The 22,807-nt window shown below is 38.6% G+C and overlaps 2 protein-coding genes across 2 annotated transcripts in view; one reads left to right on the plus strand and one right to left on the minus strand.

Annotated features, from left to right (window-relative positions):
* zgc:194930 (uncharacterized protein LOC557813 homolog) overlaps positions 1-15,159 on the plus strand; it is a 28,680-nt gene extending 13,521 nt beyond the window's left edge. Inside the window, exon 4 of the mRNA XM_057855364.1 lies at positions 14,862-15,159. The gene's annotated coding sequence lies outside the window, so the exon portion shown is untranslated. The remainder of the gene's footprint in view (positions 1-14,861) is intronic.
* On the minus strand, positions 1,598-22,807 carry rell1 (RELT like 1). Its single transcript, XM_057855363.1, has 8 exons — positions 22,649-22,807; positions 18,860-19,090; positions 13,008-13,079; positions 12,556-12,610; positions 9,500-9,748; positions 9,296-9,422; positions 5,908-5,936; positions 1,598-3,440 (listed from the first exon to the last, which is right to left on the minus strand). The coding sequence occupies exons 1-7, from the start codon at positions 22,671-22,673 to the stop codon at positions 5,919-5,921; spliced, it is 777 nt and encodes a 258-aa protein (XP_057711346.1). The 5' UTR covers positions 22,674-22,807; the 3' UTR covers positions 1,598-3,440; positions 5,908-5,918.

Raw genomic sequence — 22,807 nt, forward strand, 5'->3', positions numbered from 1 at the left:
TCATGCCACAGCATCTCAATGGGGTTCAAGTCTTGACTTTGACTTGGCCACTGCAGAACATTTTGTTCTTCTGAAACTATTCTGAAGTTGATTTACTTCTGTATTGTGAATCATGTAGTATCCATCCTCTTTTTAGCTTCAACGGTCTGACAGACGGCCTCAAGTTTGACTGCAAAAACTCCAGATAAACTTTTGAATTCATTCTTCCAATAATAATTGCAAGTTGTCCAGGCCCTGAGGCAGCAAAACAGCCCCAAATAATGATGCTCCACCCTCCACCATGCTTCACGGTGGGGATAAGGTGTTGATGTTGTTGAACTGTTCCATTTTTCCTCCTCAGATGACGTTATGTGTTATTCCTAAACCAACTTTGGTTTCATCGGTCCACAATATATTTTGCCAAAACTTCTGTGGAGTGTCCTAGTGCCTTTTTGCGAACTTTAAACGAGCAACAAGGTTTTTTTTAGACAGCAGTGGCTTCCTCCGTGGAGTCCTCCTATGAACACCATTCTTGGCCATCGTTTTACATACAGTCGATGTGTGCACAGAGATATTGGACTGTTCCATGATTTCTGTAAGTCTTTAGCAGACACTTAATGGTTATTTTTTTATCTATCATAATATTCTGCGCTGAACTCTTGGCGTAATCTTTTGTGGACGGTCACTCCTTGGGAGAAAAGCAACAGTGCCAAACTCTCCATTTGTAGACAACTTCTCTGACTGTCGATTGATGAACATCCACACTTTTAGAGATGGTTTTTGTATCCTTTCCCAGCTTTATACAAATCAACAATCCTTGATCGCAGGTCTTCAGACAGCTCTTTTGACCGAGCCATGATGCACATCAGACAATGCTTCTCATCAAGCCATTTCTTACCAGGTGTGTGTTTTATAGTGGGCAGGGTAGCTTCAAACCACTCATCAGTGATTGGGCAGTGGGCACACACATGAATTAAAATGTTTGGTAAAAATTGGTTTCAAGTGCTCTTTAAGTCTCCTTAGGCAGAATGTTCACTTGGTTATTTTCACCCCGTCTGTCATTGTTTGCATACTATCCTCATTAAAATATGAAAACCTATAAATGTTTGGGTGGTTTTAGTGAAAGCAGTTTTTTTCATCTGTGTGATTTTGACCAAGATCAGATCATATTTGAAGGTGATTTTCTGCAGAAATGTGAGAAATTCCTAAGGGTTCAGATACTTTTTCATACCAATGTAGCTATAAAGAATTCAAGGATTTAAGCATTTAGTCGCAAAATTTTCAACAGAAAAAGCTCATTTGCTTACTGACCATTATTATAGTTCGCAATATTTACGTAAAATTAATGCTAACTCCACGTTTTCTTTTTGCTTTTAATCAACAAACGAGACTGTTTTACATCCTTATCTATCAAGAATTCAGGGATTTAAGCATTTATTCAGAAAAATTTTCAACGGAAAAGCTCTTTGTTTTCATAAGGCCACAGCTACATTTGCTTACTGACTAGCATCATAGTTCGCAATATTTACGTAAAAAAAGACAGCGATTTATGTCAGACATCCCAGGAATCTGACTGAAATACAGCAGTTTTGTAGAGAAGAATGGGCCAAGATGAGTCCTGATCGATGTGCCAGACTGATCTGCAGCTACAGGAAGCATCTGGTTAATGTTATTGCTGCCAAAGGGGGGAGCACAAAATATTAAACGTGATGTTTCATTTACTTATCTCCCCCTTTCTGTCATTGTTTGTATGCTATCCTCATTAAAATATGAAAACCTATAAATGTTTGAGTACTTTTAGTTAAAGCAGACACTGTTATTTCATCTGTGTGATTTTGACAAAGATCAGATCACATTTGATGGTGATTTTCTGCAGAAATGTGAAAAATTCCTAAGGGTTCAGATACTTTTTCATACCACTGTAGCTATAAAGAATTCAAGGATTTAAGCATTAAGTCACAAAAAAATTCAACAGAAAAAGCTAATTTGCCAAGATTAGTCCTGATTGATGTGCCAGGCTGATCTGCAGCTACAGGAAGCGTTTGGTTGAAGTTATTGCTGCCAAAGGGGGGCACAAAATATTAAACGTGATTTTTCACTTCCTTATTTTTCCCCCTTCTGTCATTGTTTGCTTTCTATCCTCATTAAAATATGAAAACCTATACATTTTTGTGTGGTTTTAGTTAAAGCAGACAGTTTTTTCATCTGTGTGATTTTGACATAGATCAAATCACGTTATTGGGATTTTTGCAGAAATATGTAAAAATTCCAAAACGTTCAGATACTTTTCATACCACTGTAGACTCAAAACACACCTGTTTACTCTTTCTTACCCACCATGATCCTTATCTCGGATTTATCTTGACCTCCTAAATTTTTATTTACTCTTATCCTGCTTTTAATCTAATTTTATGATGATTTGTCATTGTTGTTAAGCTACTGTGTACCCAGCTTTCTTGTGAAGCGTCTTTGCGTGTCATGATAAATTGTCACGCCGCTAGCGATAGAGTTTTGAGTTATTAAGAGCCTCATTATTGGCATTGAAAGAGTTCATCAAGCAAATTTAACATTTCATTTTGTGTTGTTGATCATAATATCCAAGGAGTATTGATAGAGTTGTGTGCTTCATCTGTAATGCTACATGCTAACAATGAGAATTCATGTATACATTCCTTTTTATTTCCATGTTTTCTGTCTTTAAATAAAAAAAACACACACAGCAGAAATGAATAAAACATCCAAAAAGTGATGTGATGACACTGACGTTATAAACAAATACATATATATGAAAAAAAGGAGAGTAACCCTCGGAAAAATGAGAGAAGAGGTAACGCTCTTACTTTGGCATCACTTAAGCTAGCGGCTAACGCTCGCCATGTGAGATAAAAGTCAAACCAAAATGAAGGAAAACAAGATGAAATGGACCAAACAACCTGTAGACCTTGAGAAAATACAAATGAAATGCTAACAGTAAAATTAAGTTGACCTAAAGTCACGTTAAAATAAAAAAAAAGGCATATATGTCTTGAAAAAATATACATTTTTTTGGGGGTAGTGTTGCACCGATAATAGGGCGCTAAAATAACAGATCGAGATCTATTTTTCAATCACTGGTCGCCCTGCCCAAGATGGCCGCTAGCTCATTAGCGGCAGGCTACATCTTGTATACCAATACTAGTATCGGTGCAACACTACTATAGAAGCCATTGTAAATGATATACTCGCACTTATCGATATACACATAAACATTTGACACTTAGCTTAGCTTGTATCCGACTGCTCGTACCGATTCCAGTCCGATTAAACCGAGGAGGCGTTGAAATGAAATCAGAAAGAAACACTTGCGTTGCTCCTCCGTAGCTGCAAACTAAGAGGCTTGCGTGACTACGCCTCGCTGGTCCAGATATTGCTCGTGTGTCGACGTTGTCGTCGGGAGGCTTCAAAAGTGTCTTTGGAAAAAGCTGGCGAAAGCAGGAATAAAGAAAATTAAAAGAAAATCGTTGCCTAGGAATTGTGTGCGATGTGAGCCTGTTGCGATATGCAATGATAATCGTAATAATCGGATAGGGAACATAAAAAAGCCTCAAATTCTATAGAAATATAATGAGGATCTAAGTACAACAAATGAACATTTGGCTAACTTACATAGCAAAAGACCGCTAGCTTAAATGCTATAAATTGCTAAAGTTTTTTTTTTTTTTTTTTTTTTGACAATGCTCTTAACAAATGGTTTAAACACATATTCCCACAAAAAACGGCCAAATATACCTATTAACTCAATTCTGATTGCATTAAAAAAACATTAGCTCAAACAAAAACTTAGCTTATGTTTGTCTTAACAGGGAGCAGCTGGATTCAGCCATGTGAAATGGGTTATATCATAGTCACTGATGCCACAAGAGGGCAATGTATCCATCCAAATCAATAAAACTTAATGCAAACACTTTTAAAGCAAACCATTATAACGCCACGTTAATTAAACGAATAATCGAAGCAGCAAAAATTTAATTAGAATCAATTTTTTTTTTTTGCTTTTAACCAAGAATCGAGAGTGTTTTACGTCCATATCTAAAGAATTCGGAGATTGAAGCTTTTGTTCACCAGAATTTTCAACGGAAAAAGATCTTTGTTTTCAAAAGGCGACAGTTACATTTGCTTACTGACTAGCATCGTAGTTCGTAATATTTACGTAAAATAATGCTAACTGCCTGTTTTTTTTTTTTTTTTTTGCTTTTAACTAAGAATCGAGACTGTTTTACGTCCATATCGATAAAGAATTCGGGGATTTAAGCTTTTATTCACAAGAATTTTCACTGGAAAAGCTCTGTTTGCATAAGGCAGCCGCTAGCTACATTTACGAACAGACTAGCACTGTACTTAGACATATTTACGTAAAATAAATGTTAACTGCACGTTTATTTTTTGCTTTTAACCAAGAATCGAGAGTGTTTTACGTCCATATCTAAAGAATTCGGAGATTTAAGCTTTTATTCACCAGAATTTTCAACGGAAAAAGCTCTTTGTTTTCAAAAGGCGGCAGTTACATTTGCTTACTGACTAGCATCGTAGTTCGTAATATTTACGTAAAATTAATACTAACTGCCCGATTTTTTTTGCTTTTAACCAAGAATCGAGACTGTTTTACGTCCATATCTATAAAGAATTCGGGGATTTAAGCTTTTATTCACAAGAATTTTCACCGGAAAAGCTTTGTTTACATAAGGCAGCCACTAGCTACATTCACGAACAGACTAGCATTGTACTTAGACATATTTACATAAAATAAATGCTAACGGCACGTTTGTTTTGCTTTTAACCAAGAATCGAGACTGTTTTACGTACATATCGATAAAGAATTCGGGGATTTAAGCTTTTATTCAGAAGAATTTTCACCGGAAAAGCTCTGTTTACATAAGGCGGCCGCTAGCTACATTCACTAACAGACTAGCATTGTACATCGACATATTTGTGTAAAATTAATGCTAACTGCACGTTTTTTCTTTGCTTTTAACCAAGAATCGAGACAGTTTACTGTACGTCCATATCTATAAAGAATTCGGGGATTTAAGCATTTATTCACAAGAAGTTTCACCGGAAAAGCTCTGTTTACATAAGGCGGCCGCTAGCTACATTCACTAACAGACTAGCATTGTACGTCGACATATTTACGTAAAATTGATGCTAACGGAACGTTTTTTTTTGCTTTTAACCAAGAATCGAGACTGTTTTACGTCCATATCGATAAAGAATTCGGGGATTTAAGCATTTATTCACAAGAATTTTCACCGGAAAAGCTCTGTTTACATAAATCGGCCGCTAGCTACATTTACTAACAGACTACCATTGTACTTCGACATATTTACATGAAATAAATGCTAACGGAACGTTTTTTTTTGCTTTTAACCAAGAATCGAGACTGTTTTACGTCCATATCGATAAAGAATTCGGGGATTTAAGCATTTATTCACAAGAATTTTCAACGAAAAAAGCTCTTTATCTGTTCTTCCACTTTGTCGGCTTTGACGGTCTCGCCAACAATGCGGCCCCCCTATTTATCGACCCTGTTACCCGTCAATACATTATAAAGTCTATGATTAAACATTGTAAAACGTTTGCACTGGTACATTGCGGCTAATGGCAAAAAGACAATGTACTAACCACTTTAGCCTGCTTTAAAACATTAGCAGTCTTCTCCAAAATTGGTGACGCTTCAAACACGACAACTCGCTGGTTTCCAACATTTGCAATGGGTGTTTTATTAGGACGTATTGTCATGACATTAGTGGTTGAATTTTTTTTGTTTTTGTTTTTTTTTTAAATTGACAATTTTATCGCATATCGGCAATAATTTATGAGACAACATTTCGCCAACGAAAATTTGTTATCACGACAGGCCTAGTAGACGATGCAGTGAATAAAGTCACTCACCTTGATTTCTTTCAGTTGTCTTTGTCCTCCTGGATGAACAAAAAAAAAAATGTTTATGCCAAAAACAACAAACCACCGAAATTTAAATGTGACTTTCGATTTCCACAAAAATAATGGGATAATTATCAGTAAATCTCAATTGAAGTGCCCCGAAACTAACCGGAAGTGACCCAAAAGTGGGATATTCACATCAAAAGATAATAACCAGGACCACATTTTTTGACAGTGGCATCATAACACTGTCATAAGACCAAATGAACCACCATGAAGCTTTGAGAACCAATTGGCTGTAAAGCTTCATTCCTTCAAGAAGCTTAATATGGCCATCACTGTTCTCTTGGGGTCAACAGTCAACCTCTGCTGCCACCTGCTGTCAACACTGTTTTCATCCAACATGCCTCTAAGCATGCATTGCAGCACTAAAGGCAAGGCAAGGCAAGGCAAATTTGGAATTTGGTCACACTTTATTTGACAGTGGCGCCATAAGACTGTCCCTAACCCTATTACTGGTAACCCAAATAAATCAACAAATAAGCCGAACTGGACTATAGACTATGAGGGGAAAAAAGCAGCGGCCTCGAGTCCGAAAATTATGGTCATCTGGAATGACCATTAATGCCCCAGACCCAACTGGAACTGACCCATAAGTACCTCAAAATTAACAAGGAGTAACCCATATTAAACTCATTGCCTGCCATTGACAAACATAGACACCCAATTCATTTAAACTGGGAAGACTGGCTATGAATGCAGCTCTTCAGATGTAAATACCAATCAAAATTGATGTTCTGTTCTAATTATTTCTTCAGTTACTTCAGTTACTGTTCCAGTTGTTTTATTAATTGCTAGTTATGGTATTTGGTAACAATTTATCTGACAGTGGCGCCATAAGACTGTCATTAGGCAATCATAATTGACATGACACTGTCATGAGCATTAATGGATGCTTATGACAGGTGTCGACAGTGACGGAACCGACAGTGAATTTGACAAAGAGTCAAAATTTAAATGGATTGGATGTCTAGTTCCGTCAATGGCAGCAGTGCAGTACAGGTAGTTCCCGGGTTACGAATAAGTTCAGTTCCTACGCTGGCGATGTAATCCGAATTTCTGCGTAAGTCCCGATTAACCCTTTAAATACCCTTAAATCTCAAAATAACTATCCAAAAAGTCCAAAAGTATTGTATTTTGTTTAATGGATGACATGCATAGAGGATTGCTGCGCTCTGGTTTGGCCCACATAAGGCTGTAAGTTATTTCAGCTAATATATGTTTTCGTGTATGCATTTGTAATTCAGTTTAAAGCTACAGTTTGTGAGATATGCATGAGCGGACTTGTGTTAGGTTTTAGACTCATCTAATCTACTAAATTTACATACAGGTAGTCCCCCAGTTACGAACGAGTTGCATTCCTACGCCGGTGACATCACCCGAATTTCTGCGTAAGTCAGAATTAACCCTTTAGGTACCCCAAAATAACTATCCAAAAGTTTTGTACTTTGTTTAATAATAAAGGATACACTGCCCTCTGGTGGCAGCATTGGGTCTGACGTGGATAAAGGATAGCTGCGCTCTGGTTTGGCCCACATAGGGTTGTAAGTTGTTTCAGCTAATATGTTTGTGGATGCATTTGTAATTAAGTTTAAAGCTACAGTTTGTGGAGATATGCGCGAGCGATTTGCTACGAGAATTATAAATACGTTAGCATTTGTAGCATTTAAGCTAGCTGACATTTGTTAGGTTTTAGGCTAATTAAATCTACTTAATTTACATACAGGTAGTCCCCCGGTTACAAACGAGTTCTGTTCCTACGCTGGCGATGGAAGCCGAATTAACCCTTTAAGTACCGCAAAATAACTATACAAAAGTATTGTATTTTGTTCAATAATGGAAGATACACTGCCCTCTGGTGCCAGCGTCGAGTCTGGCTGGACTGTCGCCTTCTATGACTGAGAAGCAGACTTCGACGTCTATGAATAAAGTATAGCTGCGCTCTAGTTTGGCCCACATTATGCAGTAAGTTGTTTCAGCTAATATATTTTTGTGTATGCATTTGTAATTAAGTTTAGAGCTTCGGTTTGTGGAGATATGCACGAGCAATTTGCTATGAAAATTGTGAACATTTTAGCATCGAAGCATTTAAGCTAGCGGACTTTTGTTAGGTTTTAGGCTAATTTAATCTACTAAATTCACATACAGGTAGTTCCCCGGTTACGAACGAGTTCCGTTGATACACTGGCGACGTAACCTGAATTTCAGCGTGAATCTGGATTAACCCTTTAAGTACCCCTAAATCACAAAATAACTATCCAAAAAGTCCAAAAGTATTGTATTTAGTTTAATGATGCAGGTTTCACTGCCTTCTGATGGCAGCGTTGGGTCTGACATGGATAGTAGATAGCTGCGCTCTGGTTTGGCCCACATAAGGCTGTAAGTTGTTTCAGCTAATATATATTTATGTATGCATTTGTAATTACGTTTAAAGCTTCAGTTTGTGGAGACGAGTTTGTGCACGAGCGATTTGCTACTAGAATACATGTAATATATGTAAATACGTTAGCATTCGTAGCATTTAAGCTAGTGGACTTTTGTTAGGTTTTAGGCCAATTTAATCTCTTAAATTTACATACAGGTAGTCACCCAGTTACGAACGAGTTCTATTCCAACGCTAACCATGTAACCCGAATTTCTGCGTGTCGGAATTAACCCTTTAGGAACTGCAAAATAATGATCCAAAAGTAGTGTATTTTGTTCAATGAAGGAAGACACACTGACCACTGGTGGCAGCATTGGGTCTAACATGGATCAGGGACAGCTGCGCTCTGGTTTGGCCCACTTGAGGCTGTAAGCTGTTTCAGCTAATAAATGTGTATGCATTTGTAATTGCGTTTAGAGCTACAGATTGTGGAGAAATGTGTGAGCGATTTGCTATGAGAATTGTAAGTGCGTTAGCATTCGTGGCATTTAAGCTAGCGAACTTTTGTTAGGCAAATTAGGCTAATTTCATTTACTAAATTTTCACATTGATCAGAGTAAATGGATTTTTGAACACCAGTTGTTATGTGTCAAATGTTTTATTGTTAAAATGCGTGTCGTGTTTGAACATAAGTGTACATATGTATGTTACAGCTTAACAAATTGTCAAAAGTGGAGGAACTAAAAAGCTTCAAAAAGCACAATTGCCTTGTTTGCTGTCTGTAAAGCTGAACAACTCCATGTTTAGTGAGGACAGAACACGTCATATTAATGAAGTAAAAAATAAGACACTGTGAGGTACAATAAGACAAAATGGCGGACGATACTCTGGCGTCGTGAAGTTGAAATCGCGTAAATCGAGTCAGGTGTAACCCAGGGACTAGCTGTACTGAAAATTTTCCCAAAAACTAACCTCTTGGGACTCGGATATCGTCCGGCTATTTGACACAGCGTCATCGGATGGGACACTCCTGTTGGGATCTGCTATTAGCAGCGTCCGTCGTTCCCTGGTAGGTTTTTCACATTTTGTTACACGGAACCTGAACGGGAAAACAAAAAATATCCTGTGTTCCACTCAAGAAATGACACATCCCGAAAGTCGGAATGCGGCGCCAACCTGCCCACGGACAGCACCGTGACCTCCCCGTGGTGGGTGCGGCGCTGCTCCACCCTGCGAGCCGCCGGCTTGCTCACGAGCGGCCATTTCTTCTGGTTGCAACGCGTGCAGATGTTTTTGTGACCTCCCACGCCGCCAATGGTGTGCAGGTGGTTGCAGGTGTGCTTGGCGGCCCCCGGGGGCGCTCCTGGGGATGTCGGGGTCATGGGTGGGGAGGGCGTCAGGGGAGATGAGGGGGTGATGGGCGCTCTGCAGAGCAGGGAGAGAGATTCCGCAACAGTTTTCATTCAAAAAAATTGTATTAATTGAAAAACAGATTAACATTCGCAAAGTTGGCTCCCCATCAGATGCAAATTTATATAAAAATGACCTCATTCATTTGTGCTACTATTGTTTTTGAGAAATTAATTTTGAGTGATGACATCAAGCAGCCCCGTTTATTGCAAAATGGAGCTAAAATAGTGCCATTTGTTTATGCTACGTTTCTGCTGTAATTTTTGTTTGTATGTTCTGCTATCGTTTTATAGTAGTGCTGCAACAATTAATCGATTAACTCGAATATTCGATAAGAAAAAAATATTAGAATTAAATTTTGTTGCTTCGAGTATTAGTTTCATTAAAGTGGTGTTTATTTTGAAAGTGTTTACATTTAGTTTTATTGATTAGGGTGGATACATTGCAGTCTGGTCGGCCTCATTTCACATGGCTGAATCCAACTGCTCCCTGATAAGACCAACGTAAGCTACGTTTTTGTTTGGGCGAATGCTTTTTAATGCATTCGTAATTTATAGGTATATTTAGTCGTTTTTTTGAGGGAATATGAGTCTGAACCATTTTTTTAGAGCTTTGTCAAAAAAAAAAAAAAAAAAACCATTAGCATTATATAGCATTTAAGCTAGCTGACGTTTGCTATGTAATTGAGCCAATATTTCTTTTGTTGTACATAGATCCTTACTCATTTTTTTAAAAGTTTGAGGCTCAGATATTTTAATTTTTCAGGTTCCTATCCGATTACTCGATTATTCGAACTAACTAGTTCATTGATTAATCGACTGCTAAAATAATTGATAGCTGCAGCCCTATTTTATAGATATTGAGATATTAATTTCGAGCCATAACATCACTCGCAGCTTTTCCGTATCCAACTCCTGCAGCTGACGGAGCGTACCAACTGTCTCAAAATAGAGGGGTGTCCCACCAACTAGCGCAGATGTAGCACAACAAATGGTACCCCTTTGGGGGGTTGAGATATCAATTTTAGGTGATGACGTCACTTGCAGCTTTTGTGTATCCAACTACCGCGGCTGACGGAGCGTACCAACTCTCTCAATAACAGAGGGGTGTCCCAACAAGGCACAATGCCACCCCTTCGGGACCAATTTGCAGTAAATGGGGGGGCTTGAATTATTAATTTCGAGTGATGACGTGACTCGTAACCACCCCATTTACTGCAAAATGAACCCAAAGGGGTACCATTGCGCCTTGTTGGGACACCCCTCTGTGATTGAAAGATTTGGTACGCGCCATCAGTCGCGACGTAGGGGCTGCGATTGACGTCATGACTTGAAATGAATATTTAAATATCTTCAAAACGATCACAGCACAAACGGGGCACATACCTAGCACAAACGATTAGGATAACTTGCATAGCAAAAGTCCGCTAGCTTTAATGCTAAAAAAAAAAAAATGCAAAAAAAATGCTAAGTTTTTTTTTTTTTTAATGTAAACAATGCTCTTACCAAATGGTTCAAACACATATTGCCACAAAAAGCGGATAAATGTACAAAAAAAAACTAAATTAAGAATGCATTAAAAAAAATATTAGCTCGAACAAAAATGTTGGCCTTAACAGGGATCATCTGGATTCAGCCATGTGAAATGAGTTATGTAATATTCACTTCTGCCACAAGAGGTATCCACCCAAATCAACAATAATCTACATTGCATTGATGCCATTGACGGCCATGTATGTCGAATCTATTGATGCCAATGCACTTGAATTCCATTGATACATATGTGAGTCGATGCCATTGACGGCCATCAACGTCCAAATTTCCCGTTCATTTTCAATGGCAAAAAAACTATGTCCGCAAAACAACAGAAAATGACCAGATATCCATACGACCTGTCCCCCAAATGTCCCCGATTCCATTGACGGATATGTAAGTTGATGCCATTGACGGCCATGGATGTCCAAATTTTCCATTCATTTCCAATGGCATCAACATTGCATTGGGCCAATTTAGATAGATGCCATTGACAGCCATGCATGTCAAATCTATCGATGTCAATGTACTGGGATTCTATTGACGAATACGGATGTCAATGCCATTGCCGGCCATAGACGTCCAAATTTCCCTTCATTTTTCATTGGCATTTACTTTGTTTAATGCCATTGACAGCCATGTTTATTGATTCTATTGATGCCAATGTACTTGGATTCCATTGACGCAATTGTAAGTGGATCCCATGTCAATGCCATTGACGGCCATGGACGTCCAAATTTCCCATTCATTTTTCAATGGCATTAAACAAAGTAAATGCCATTGACGGCCATGTTTGTCGATTCTATCGCTGCCAATTTACTTGTTTTCCATTCACACAATTGTTAGTCGATGCCATTGACGGCCATTAATGTCCAAATTACCCATTCAATTTCAATGGCAAAAAATAAGTGTACTCAAATCAACAGGAAATGACCGTATATGACTAGGACACGCCCTCCAAATGTCCCAAATGACCTGACATGACCAGGACGTGTCCCCCAAATGTCCCCAAATCAACAGGAAGTGACCTGAAATGAGTCCCCAAAATGTCCCCAAACCAACATAATCTGTATGTCCACACAGCAAATTTCTCCAGAAATATCAGTTTCTAGTTTTTATATAAAACTGCGTCTGATAGTGGGCCAACTTCATGGAGGTTTCAGATTGTTGTACCATCAACTTCATAAATCATTCCTCCAAATTTGCCTGCTGTGAATGACGCACAGATTTAAAAAAGGAGTCACGCTGCCATCTAGTGGTAGCGTTCATATATAGCGAGGTTAAGCTTACCCATCAGAATCAATGCTGTTGTCATGAACCATGGCTTTTAGGGCATCAGAGTTGGCTATAAAAAGAAAAAAGGGACATATATTAATTAACAAAATGCAGTAATGACATTTTTTAAAATTATTTTGCAATATAAAGTGTTAGCATCTACTACGCACCACTCTATAGTGAGTACACAAATTGGGATCACAGTGTCCATTTATGCTTAAAACTAGCAATGGGAAGCACAAAAAAAAAACATTTCATAGTTTGACGTCTACCGCCATCAATGGCAGCCCACTTTTATGAAGGAAACCCCTAACCCCAGGACGTCTGACGCGCACCCCTGTCCTTATCGGCCTGCTGCATTCTCTTATCAACGCAAAGCATGGCGCAACACGCGTCCCCGCTGACGTCTCTTGGAACCATTTTCTATCCAGTACAGCTTTAAACACAAAAGTAGGGCAGCCACTCACCTTCATTTTTCATGATGTAATGGACGATCTGTCCAACTGTGTCATTGTTGTCACTGACGGTGTCGTTTAACTCTGCCAGAAGGAAGAAAAAAAAATCAATGAAACTGCAACACGTACTGTCCCTTTAAATGATTTGAGCTACTTATTTTTGAATTTGTGTGGCTTATTATTTTTCCAACAGTTTTTCTCCAAATGGTTTGTATATCAAAACATTCAAGAGCGCAAACGTTTTTGCCAAAAACGTACGGTTTGTCCAAAAATTGCCAAAAACATACCCATTTATTTCTAATGGGCAAAATTCCCCATTGATTACCAATGGCTCTATTCGCCATTCATTTGAATGGCACAAAAACTTCCATTCACTCTAATTGATTTGCAAGCAAAGTGACTCAAAATCAACGGAAAGTGACCCGATATGAACAAAAAAGGACCCCGAAACGCACCAAAATCAACAGGAAGCGATGCAATATCAACAGGAAGTGACCTGGTAATGCCTGATGATTAACCGGATGTGACCCGAAACATCTCGCGTAGAAACCCTGGAATTTGATGTCTTGGCAACAAAGTGCTATCGAGGACACTATTTCTAATTAAAGATTTTGCTCGCAATCTGTTCCTTTTATTTTCAAAACAGCGATCAATTCTTGGTCGAAGCATATTGATAACCTATTGGGATACAAAGTATCGCGATACATCGCAATTTCGATACAGTGGTATGAAAAAGTACTTGAACCTTTTAGAATTTCTCACATTTCTGCATAAAATCAGCATCCAATTTGATCTTATCATTGTCAAAATCACACAGATGAAAAAACAGTGTCTGCTTTAACTAAAACCACACAAACATTTATAGGTTTTCGTATTTTACTGAGGATAGCATGCAAACAATGACAGAAAGGGGGAGATAATTAAGTGAAACATCACGTTTAATATTTTGTGCCCCCCTTTGGTGCCAATCACTTTAACTAGATGCTTCCTGTAGCTGCGGATCGATCTGGCACATCGATCAGGACTAATCTCAGTTAGATTCCTGGTAGGTCCGGCATGAATCGCTGTCTTTTTTTACGTAAATATTGCGAACTATGATGCTAGTCAGTAAACAAATGTAGCTACGGCCTTGTGAAAAGAAAGAGCTTTTCGCGTTGTAAATTCTTGTGAATAAATGCTTAAATCCCTGAATTCTTGATAGATAAGGATGAAAAACAGTCTCGATTGTTGGTTAAAAGCAAAAAAAAAAAAAAAAAAAAAGTGGAGTTAGCATTAATTTCACGTAAATATTGCAAACTATAATCATGGTCAGTAAGCAAATGAGCTTTTTCTGTTGAAAATTTTTGTGACTAAATGCTTAAATCCTTGAATTCTTTTTAGCTACAGTGGTATGGAAAAGTATTTGAACCCTTAGGAATTTCTCACATTTCTGCAAAAAATCACCATCAAATGTGATCTGATCTGTCAAAATCACACAGATGAAAAAACAGTGTCTGCTTTAACTAAAACCACACAAACATTTATAGGTTTTCGTATTTTAATGAGGATAGCATGCAAACAATGACAGACGGGGGAAAAATCAGTAAGTGAGCCCTCTGCCTAAGGAGACTTAAAGAGCAATTGAAAGCCATTTTTACCACACATTTTAAGCCAGGTGTGTGCCCAATCACTGTTGAGTGGTTTAAAGCTGCCCTGCCCACTATAAAACACACACCTGGTAACAAAATGTCTTGATGAGAAGCGTTGTCTGATGTGCTTGGTCAAAAGAGCTGTCTGAAGACCTGTGATTAAGGATAGTTGATTTGTACAAAGCTAGGAAAGGATACAAAACCATCTCTAAAAGTCCGGATGTTTCTCAATCGACAGTCAGAGACATCTACAAATGGAGAGAGTCTGGCACTGTTCCTTCTCTCCCAAGGAGTGGCCGTTCACCAAAGATGAGGCCAAGACTTCAGCGCAGAATACTCAGAGAGGTAAAAAAAGAACCCTAGAGTGTCTGCTAAAGACTTACAGAAATCGCTGGCACAGTCCAATATCTCTGTGCACACATCAACTATATGTAAAACTATGCCAAGAATGGTGTTCATGGGAGGACTCCACGGAAGAAGCCACTGCTGTCAAAAAAAAAAAACATTCGTGCTCGTTTAATGTTCGCAAAAATGCACTCGGACACTCCACAGAAGTTTTGGCATAATATTTTGTGGACTGATGAAACCAAAGTTGAATTGCTTGGGAGTAACACACGACATCATGTGTGGAGGAAAAATGGAACAGCTCACCAACATCAACACCTCATTCCCACTGAGGGAGCATCATGATTTGGGGCTGTTTTGCTACCTCAGGGCCTGGACAACTTGCAATCATTAATGGAAGAATGAATTCAAATGTTTATCAGGATGTTTTGCAGGAAAACCTGAGGCCGTCTGTCAGACAATCGAAGCTAAAAAGTGGAGGGATGCTGCAACAAGACAATGATCCAAAACACAGAAGTCAATGAACTTTAGAATAGTTTCAGAAGAAACAGACTTGAACCTGATTAAGAGAGTCATGCCAGACATCCAAGGAATCTGACTGAACAGTTTTGTAGAGAAGAATGGGCCCTGATCGATGTGCTAGACTGCTCTGCAGCTACAGGAAGCAGCTGGTTGAAGTTATTGCTGCCAAAAGGGGGCCACTAAATATTAAATGTCATTCTTAGCATGTTTTCATTAATTATTAAAATACGAAAACCTGCAAATGTTTGGGTGGTTTTAGTTAAAGCAGACAGTTTTTTCATCTGTGTCATTTTAACAAAGATCAGATCACATATGATGGAGATTTTATGCAGAAATGTGCGAAATTCCAAAAGGTTTAGTTATTTTTTCATACCACTGTATATTAGCTGAAACAACTTACAGCCTCACAAATACATTTTAACTCTACGGCAGCCATAGAGTTCACTTTTGGAACAGGAAAGCAACCAGACGAGCTTGTCGCCGCGGCAACGACAGTACACATGGGCCGCAGCTGTCACAGTTGAAGCCGGTGGCAATTCAAGGAATCTCTGCATGACATTAGTAGCACGACATTAGTAGCACGAACGCACTTCCTGGTGTTCAAAACAAGCTGTGTCAGATAGTACTCATTCGATTATGTAATAAGCGTCCTCGAAACGCACGGGAAGATGCAAAAACTCACTTCCTGGAAAAAAAAAATGAGACGGAATGGCGCAAGTCAACAGTGCAAGGTACTCGAGTTCATTTAGGCATCGGTGACTAAGGGTGTGTCTTTTCATCTGAAAAACCAACAGCTTCTGGCATTGGAAATTTGACTATTTGCTGGGAAAATGCATCGTTTTTCTGGTCTTTGTTTATTCAAATTTTAGCATAGCAATGAGGAGACCTTGTGATTTTTTCTCTTAACTCTTTCAGCGCTATCTTATCATGCAGTGGTCGATCATCCTTCTGCTGGGAACTGAAACCAGTGAGACATTCGCGACATTCGAAATTAATTGGACGTATTTCCCCATCAATGGCAGTCAAACAGTTCATTGATGATAGCTTTGCATGTCATGCAATTTAAGCTGCCATTTTAAAAATTCCGCTGACACCATTCATACAAAACGAGCTGATTTTCAAGCAACGCAGGGTTTTTTTCCCATTTGACACACCCAAAAACACGTTTTTTTTAAAATAAAAAAATAAACAACAACAACAAAAATTCAAAACGCTACTTGTCCTACAATTTGTATCCAAATCACATTACTTATACATAAAAAAAAGAATTCATGGCCCATAAGGAGCACAAAACGGTTTGGCCAAAATTTGTCAAAAACATACCCATTCATTTGTAATAGGCAAAATTTCCATTCATTTCCAATGGCCCTATTCGCCATTCGTTTTTTCGGCACGCTGCGCAGCCCGTACCGTTTGACCGATCGGTCGATTCTATTGATGCCAATGTACTTAGATTCCATCGACACAAATGTAAGTCGATGCCATTGACAGCCATGGACGTCCAAATTTCCCATTCATTTTTAATGGCAAAAAAAAAACGTCCCCAAATCAACTGGAAACGACCAGATATCAATAGGACGTGTCGCCCAAATGTCCCACATTCCATTGACGCATTTGTAAGTCGATGCCATTGACAGCCATGGACGTCCAAATTCCCCATTCATTTTTAATGGCAAAAAAATTAATGTCCCCAAATCAACAGGAAACGATTAGATATCAAAAGGACGTGTCACCCAAATGTCTCACATTCCATGGACGCATTTGTAAGTCGATGCCATTAACAGCCATGGACGTCAAAATTTCCCATTCATTTTTAATGGCAAAAAAATTAATGTCCCCAAATCAACAGGAAACAACCAGATATCAATAGGACATGTCACCCAAATGTCCCACATTCCATTGACACATTTGTAAGTCGATGCCATTGACGGCCATGGACGTCAAAATTTCCCATTAATTTTTAATGGCAAAAAAATTAATGTCCCCAAATCAACAGGAAACGACCAGATATCAATAGGACGTGTCACCCAAATGTCCCACATTTCATTGACGCATATGGATGTCGATGCCATTGACGGCCATGAATGTCCAAATTTCCCATTCATTTTTAATGGCAAAAAAATTAATGTCCCCAAATCAACAGGAAACGATCAGATATCAAAAGGACGTGTCACCCAAATGTCTCACATTCCATTGACGCATTTGTAAGTCGATGCCATTGACAGCCATGGATGTCAAAATTTCCCATTCATTTTTAATGGCAATAAAATTAATGTCCGCAAATCAACAGGAAACGACCAGATATCAACAGGACGTGTCACCCAAATGTCCCACATTTCATTGACGCATATAGATGTCGATGCCATTGACGGCCACGGATGTCCAAATTTCCCATTCATTTTTAATGGCAAAAAAATTAATGTCCCCAAATCAACAGGAAACGATTAGATATCAAAAGGACGTGTCACCCAAATGTCTCACATTCCATTGATGCATTTGTAAGTCGATGCCATTGAAAGCCATGGACGTCAAAATTTCCCATTCATTTTTAATGGCAAAAAAATTAATGTCCCCAAATCAATAGGAAACGACCAGATATCAATAGGAAGTGTCACCCAAATGTCCCACATTCCATTGACGCATATGGATGTCGATGCCATTGACGGCCATGGACGTCCAAATTTCCCATTCATTTTCAATGTCATTTACTTTGTTTAATCTTATTGACGGCCATGTTTGTCGATTCCATTGATGCCAACGTACTTGGATTCCATTGACGCAATTGTAAGTCGATGCCATTGATGGCCATGGACGTCCAAATTACCCAATGGCAAAAAACAAATGTCCCCAAATCAACAGGAAATGAACTGATATTACCAGGACACGCCCCCCCAAATGTCCCCAAATTACCTGATATGACCAGGACACGCCCGGCAAATGTCCCCAAATGACCTGATATGACCAGGACACGCCCCCCAAATGTCCCGGTATGACCAGGACACGCCCCCAAATGACCTGATATGGCTAGGACACGCCCACCAAATGTCCAGAAATGACCTGATATGATCAGGACACGCCCCCAAATGACTTGATATGATTAGGACACGTCCCCCAGATGTCCCCAAATCAACAGGAAGTGACCTGATATTGTCCCGAAATGTCCTCAAACCAACCTGGGCGGGTCTAAGATCTGCATTTGATAATTTGATAAGATCTGTAATTTCTCCAGAAATTGCAGTTTCTAGTTTTTAAAGCAAGTCTGATTCGTCCATCCACGTCAACGGCAGTCAATAACTTAACAATTATATTATAATTGTTACTTTGCATATTAGAAACAGTTAGCTCTCATTCATGACTGGGTTTCCTCACCTCCACCCAGTTCCGGATCCTTTTCCTCTCCTTCGCACGCCTCTTGCACTTCGTCCTCTTCCGGCGCATCGGCAGTGGTGCAGCGGTAACCCTTCCGCTTCAGCACGTGACAGATGACCACCCCTAGCAGCCCCAGGAGGAAGAAAACTGGCACCAGCACAAATGCCATGTACTCGGGGTTGCTCTCCGTCTTGGCCCCATCATCATTCCCGGTTACTGTTGTCTGGCTCGCTGGAAGGGCGGATGGAAAGATGGGATGAGATAGGATGGTAACTTGAGCGTTACAGCCCAGAGATGTGCAAGCGCTACAGCTTTGGAGGTCAAAAAAACTGAGTTGGTCCATTGAGCTAACTCATATTCTGCGATTGAAGGTGCTAAACGACCAATCCATTTGAAGTGGGAGGGATGGCAGCGATTGAACGAACATTGGTTTAAACGTAAATAGCGGTCAATGGCGTTGTAATGGTTTGTTTTGAAAGTCTTTGCATTTAGTTTTATTGATTCGGGTGGATATGCTGCCCTCTAGTGGCAACAGTGAATTTGGGATAACTCATTTCACATGGCTGAATCCAGCTGCTTCCTGCTAAGACCAACATAAGCTTTTGTTTGAGCTATTTTTTTAATGCATTCTTAAATTTGTTTATAGGCATATTTAGCCGCTTTTTGTGGGAATATGTGTTTGAACCGCTTGTTAAGAGCATTAAAAAAAGTTAGCATTTTTTTAGCATTTAAGCAAACGCAATTTTGTTAGGAAATTTTTCTTTTGTTTTTCTTTTGTTGTACTTTGATTTTATACTGTTTGAGGCTCAGCTCAGGGATTTGTTTTTTATATGTTGTACGGTTCAGCCCAAAATTGCCAAAAACATACCCATTCATTTGTAATGGGCAAAATTTCAATTTGTTTCCAAATGCCCAATTCGCTATTTATTTCAATAGCGCAAAAACTTCCATTCACTCCTATCAACAATAATCAATAGGAAGTGACCCAAAATGTACAGGAAGTGAACGTGATATGCCCCCAAATCAACGGGAAGTGACCTGATATCTTATCAGATTACTCGATTCTTCGAACTAATTAGTTCATCGATCAATTGACTACTAAAATAGTCGATAGCTGCAGCCCTAATCAGTGTTTGCATTTAGTTTTATTGATTTGGGTGGATACACTGCCCTCTAGTGGCAACAGTGAATACGGCATAACTCATTTCACATGACTGAATCCAGCTGCTCCCTGTTAAGACCAACATAAGTAAAGTTTTTGTTTGAGCTAATGTTTTTTTTATGCATTCTTAATTTTGTTTATAGGTATATTTAGCCGCTTTTTTGTGGAAATATGTGTTTGAACCGTTTGTTAAGAGCATTGAAAAAAAAAGTTAGCACGTTTTAGCATTTAAGCTAGCGGAGTTTTGCAATGTAAATTAGCCAATTTTTCTTTTGTTGTACATAGATTTTATAAAATTTGAGGCTTGGCTCAGGTATCTTTTTTTTTTTTGTTCCTTAGCGAATTACTCTATTATTCCAACTAACTAGTTTATCGATTAATCGACTACTAAAATAATCGATAGCTGCAGCTCTAATCAGTGTTTGCATTTTAATGTTATTGATTTGGGTGGATACACTGCCCTCTAGTGGCAACAGTGAATATGGCATAACTCATTTCACATGGCTGAATCCAGCTGCTCCCTGTTAAGAACAAAATAAGTTTTTGTTTGAGCTAATGTTTTTTTTTTTTTTTTTTAATGCATTCGTATTTAAGATTATAGGTATATGTAGCCCTTTTCTGTGGGAATATGTGTTTGAACCATTTGTTAAGAGCATTGTTTAAAAAAATAAAAAATAAAAAAAAAACATTAGCATTTAAGCTAGCGGAATTTTGCTATGAAAGCCAATTGTTCTTTTGTTCTACTTCAATTCTATTTTTTTTTTAACACCTTTTGAGGCTAAACTCAGGTATTTCAAAATTAATTTAAATGCATTTATTGCTCTTGTGACATGACAGCGCAAATATGCATCGTTTGAAAAATAAAACATTCTGGAATTTTATTTTGTATTCGAATTTAATGTTCTTTTGAAAGTGCTGTTTTAGCTATCGTTAGCAGTTTCTTGTGGGAATGTGTTTGAATGGTTTGTTAAGAGCTTTGTAAAAAAAAAAATGTTAGCCATTTATAGCATTTAAGCTAGAGGACTTTTGCTATGCAAGTTAGCAATTGTTCTTTTGTTGTACTTCGATTATAATTTTTTTTTCCCACTGTTTGAGGCAAAACTCAGGTATTTGAAAATGATTTAAAATGCATTTATTGCTCATGTGAAATGAAAGTGCAAATCGGCGTCGTTTGAAAAAAACCCCCTGAAATTTTAGTTCGTATTTGCATTTAAATGTTCCTTTGAAAGTGTTATTTTTGCAATAGTAAGCAGTTTTTTTGAGGGAATGTGTTTCAATGGTTTGTTAAGAGATTTGTAAAAACAAACAAAGACATTAGCCTTTTATAACATTTAAGCTAGCGGACTTTTGCAATGCAAGTTAGCCAATTGTTCTTTTGTTGTACTTCAATTCTCATTTAATCTTTTTTTACACCGTTTGAGGCTAACTTCAGGTATTTGAAAATTATTTAAAATGTATTTATTGCTCTTGTGAAATGAAAGTGCAATTCGGCATAGGTTGAAACAAAAAAAAAAAAAAAACACTTTTCTATATTTATTATACGCATTTAATGCTCTTTTGAAAGTGCTGTTTTAGCTATAGTTAGCAGTTTTTCGTGGGATTATAGGTTTGAACGGTTCGTTAACGGCTTTGTAAAAAAAAAAAAAAAGGGAAAAAAAGTTCGCATTTTATAGCATTTAAGCTAGCGGACTTTTGCTATGTAAGTTAGCCAATTGTTCTTTTGTTGTACTTAGATCATCATTTATTTATTTATTTCAACCGTTTGAGGCTAAGCTCAGGTATTTTAAAAAATATTTAAATTATGTATATTGCTCTTGTGAAGTGAAAGTGCAATTCTGCATCGTTTGGACAAAAAAAAAAACTTTTATTTTGTATTCGCATTTAATACTCTTTTGAAAGTCCCATCTTGACCTTTGTTTTGCATCTCCTAAAATTTATTCCGCGACGCGTAAAATGTTCCTAACCCGATGACTCGATTATTCGAGCTGACCATTGATACATTAATCAATTGCTTAAATAATCGATCGTCGGAACCCTAGTTCATTCGCTGCCAGCCTCCCACTTCAAATGGATTGAGCAATAAACTCACCGGCGCAAGCTCGCCTCTCGATACTCATTTCAATTCAGGGTGAAAGTTTCTGAGGTGACAGTTTACTCCTAACGATTTGAATCTCTACGTCGCAAGCTTTTTGTCCGATTGCAAATAGGACCATTTTCCGGTTGACTCACACGATCCATTGTTAAACTTTCATGAACTTTACGCAGATCAGCATTTGTTTACTCAGTGGCTCTCCTGTGACCGCTATGTGTCATGGGTAACCGGTCCGGTCATGCTTGAAATAAAAAAAAAACAACAATGCGGTGTGGAGAAAAGATCATATTCCTAAACAAACAACACAAGTGTAAGCACTTTGATCCACTGGTTTGGGCTTGAGGGAGCATGACATTAGAAATAGAAGTTTGATCTCGCGAGAAATAAACATCCAAGAGATTTTCTGCGCTAACGTCAACATGGAAAAGTCCTTTACTCAGGAGCCAACACTCTTGCTATGTCAGGGGAAGTTAGAAAAATGCTCGGATGGCAGGCGGTTAACACGCATAAGCAAGCCTTGAGATCGGACACTTACCCGTGACGACCGCTTGGTCATCCATCGGGGGAAGCGGCGGCAGCTGGCCGGGATGCTGGTGATGTTTCTGGCAGCCTAACCTTCAGCTCTGCGGCCACACACTCACAACCAGACGAGCTTGAGGAGGGACTTTTTCGTTGAGGTCCAAACGTCAACGTA

Source organism: Corythoichthys intestinalis, chromosome 13, assembly GCF_030265065.1.
Source record: "Corythoichthys intestinalis isolate RoL2023-P3 chromosome 13, ASM3026506v1, whole genome shotgun sequence".
Classification (NCBI taxonomy): Eukaryota; Metazoa; Chordata; class Actinopteri; order Syngnathiformes; family Syngnathidae; genus Corythoichthys; species Corythoichthys intestinalis.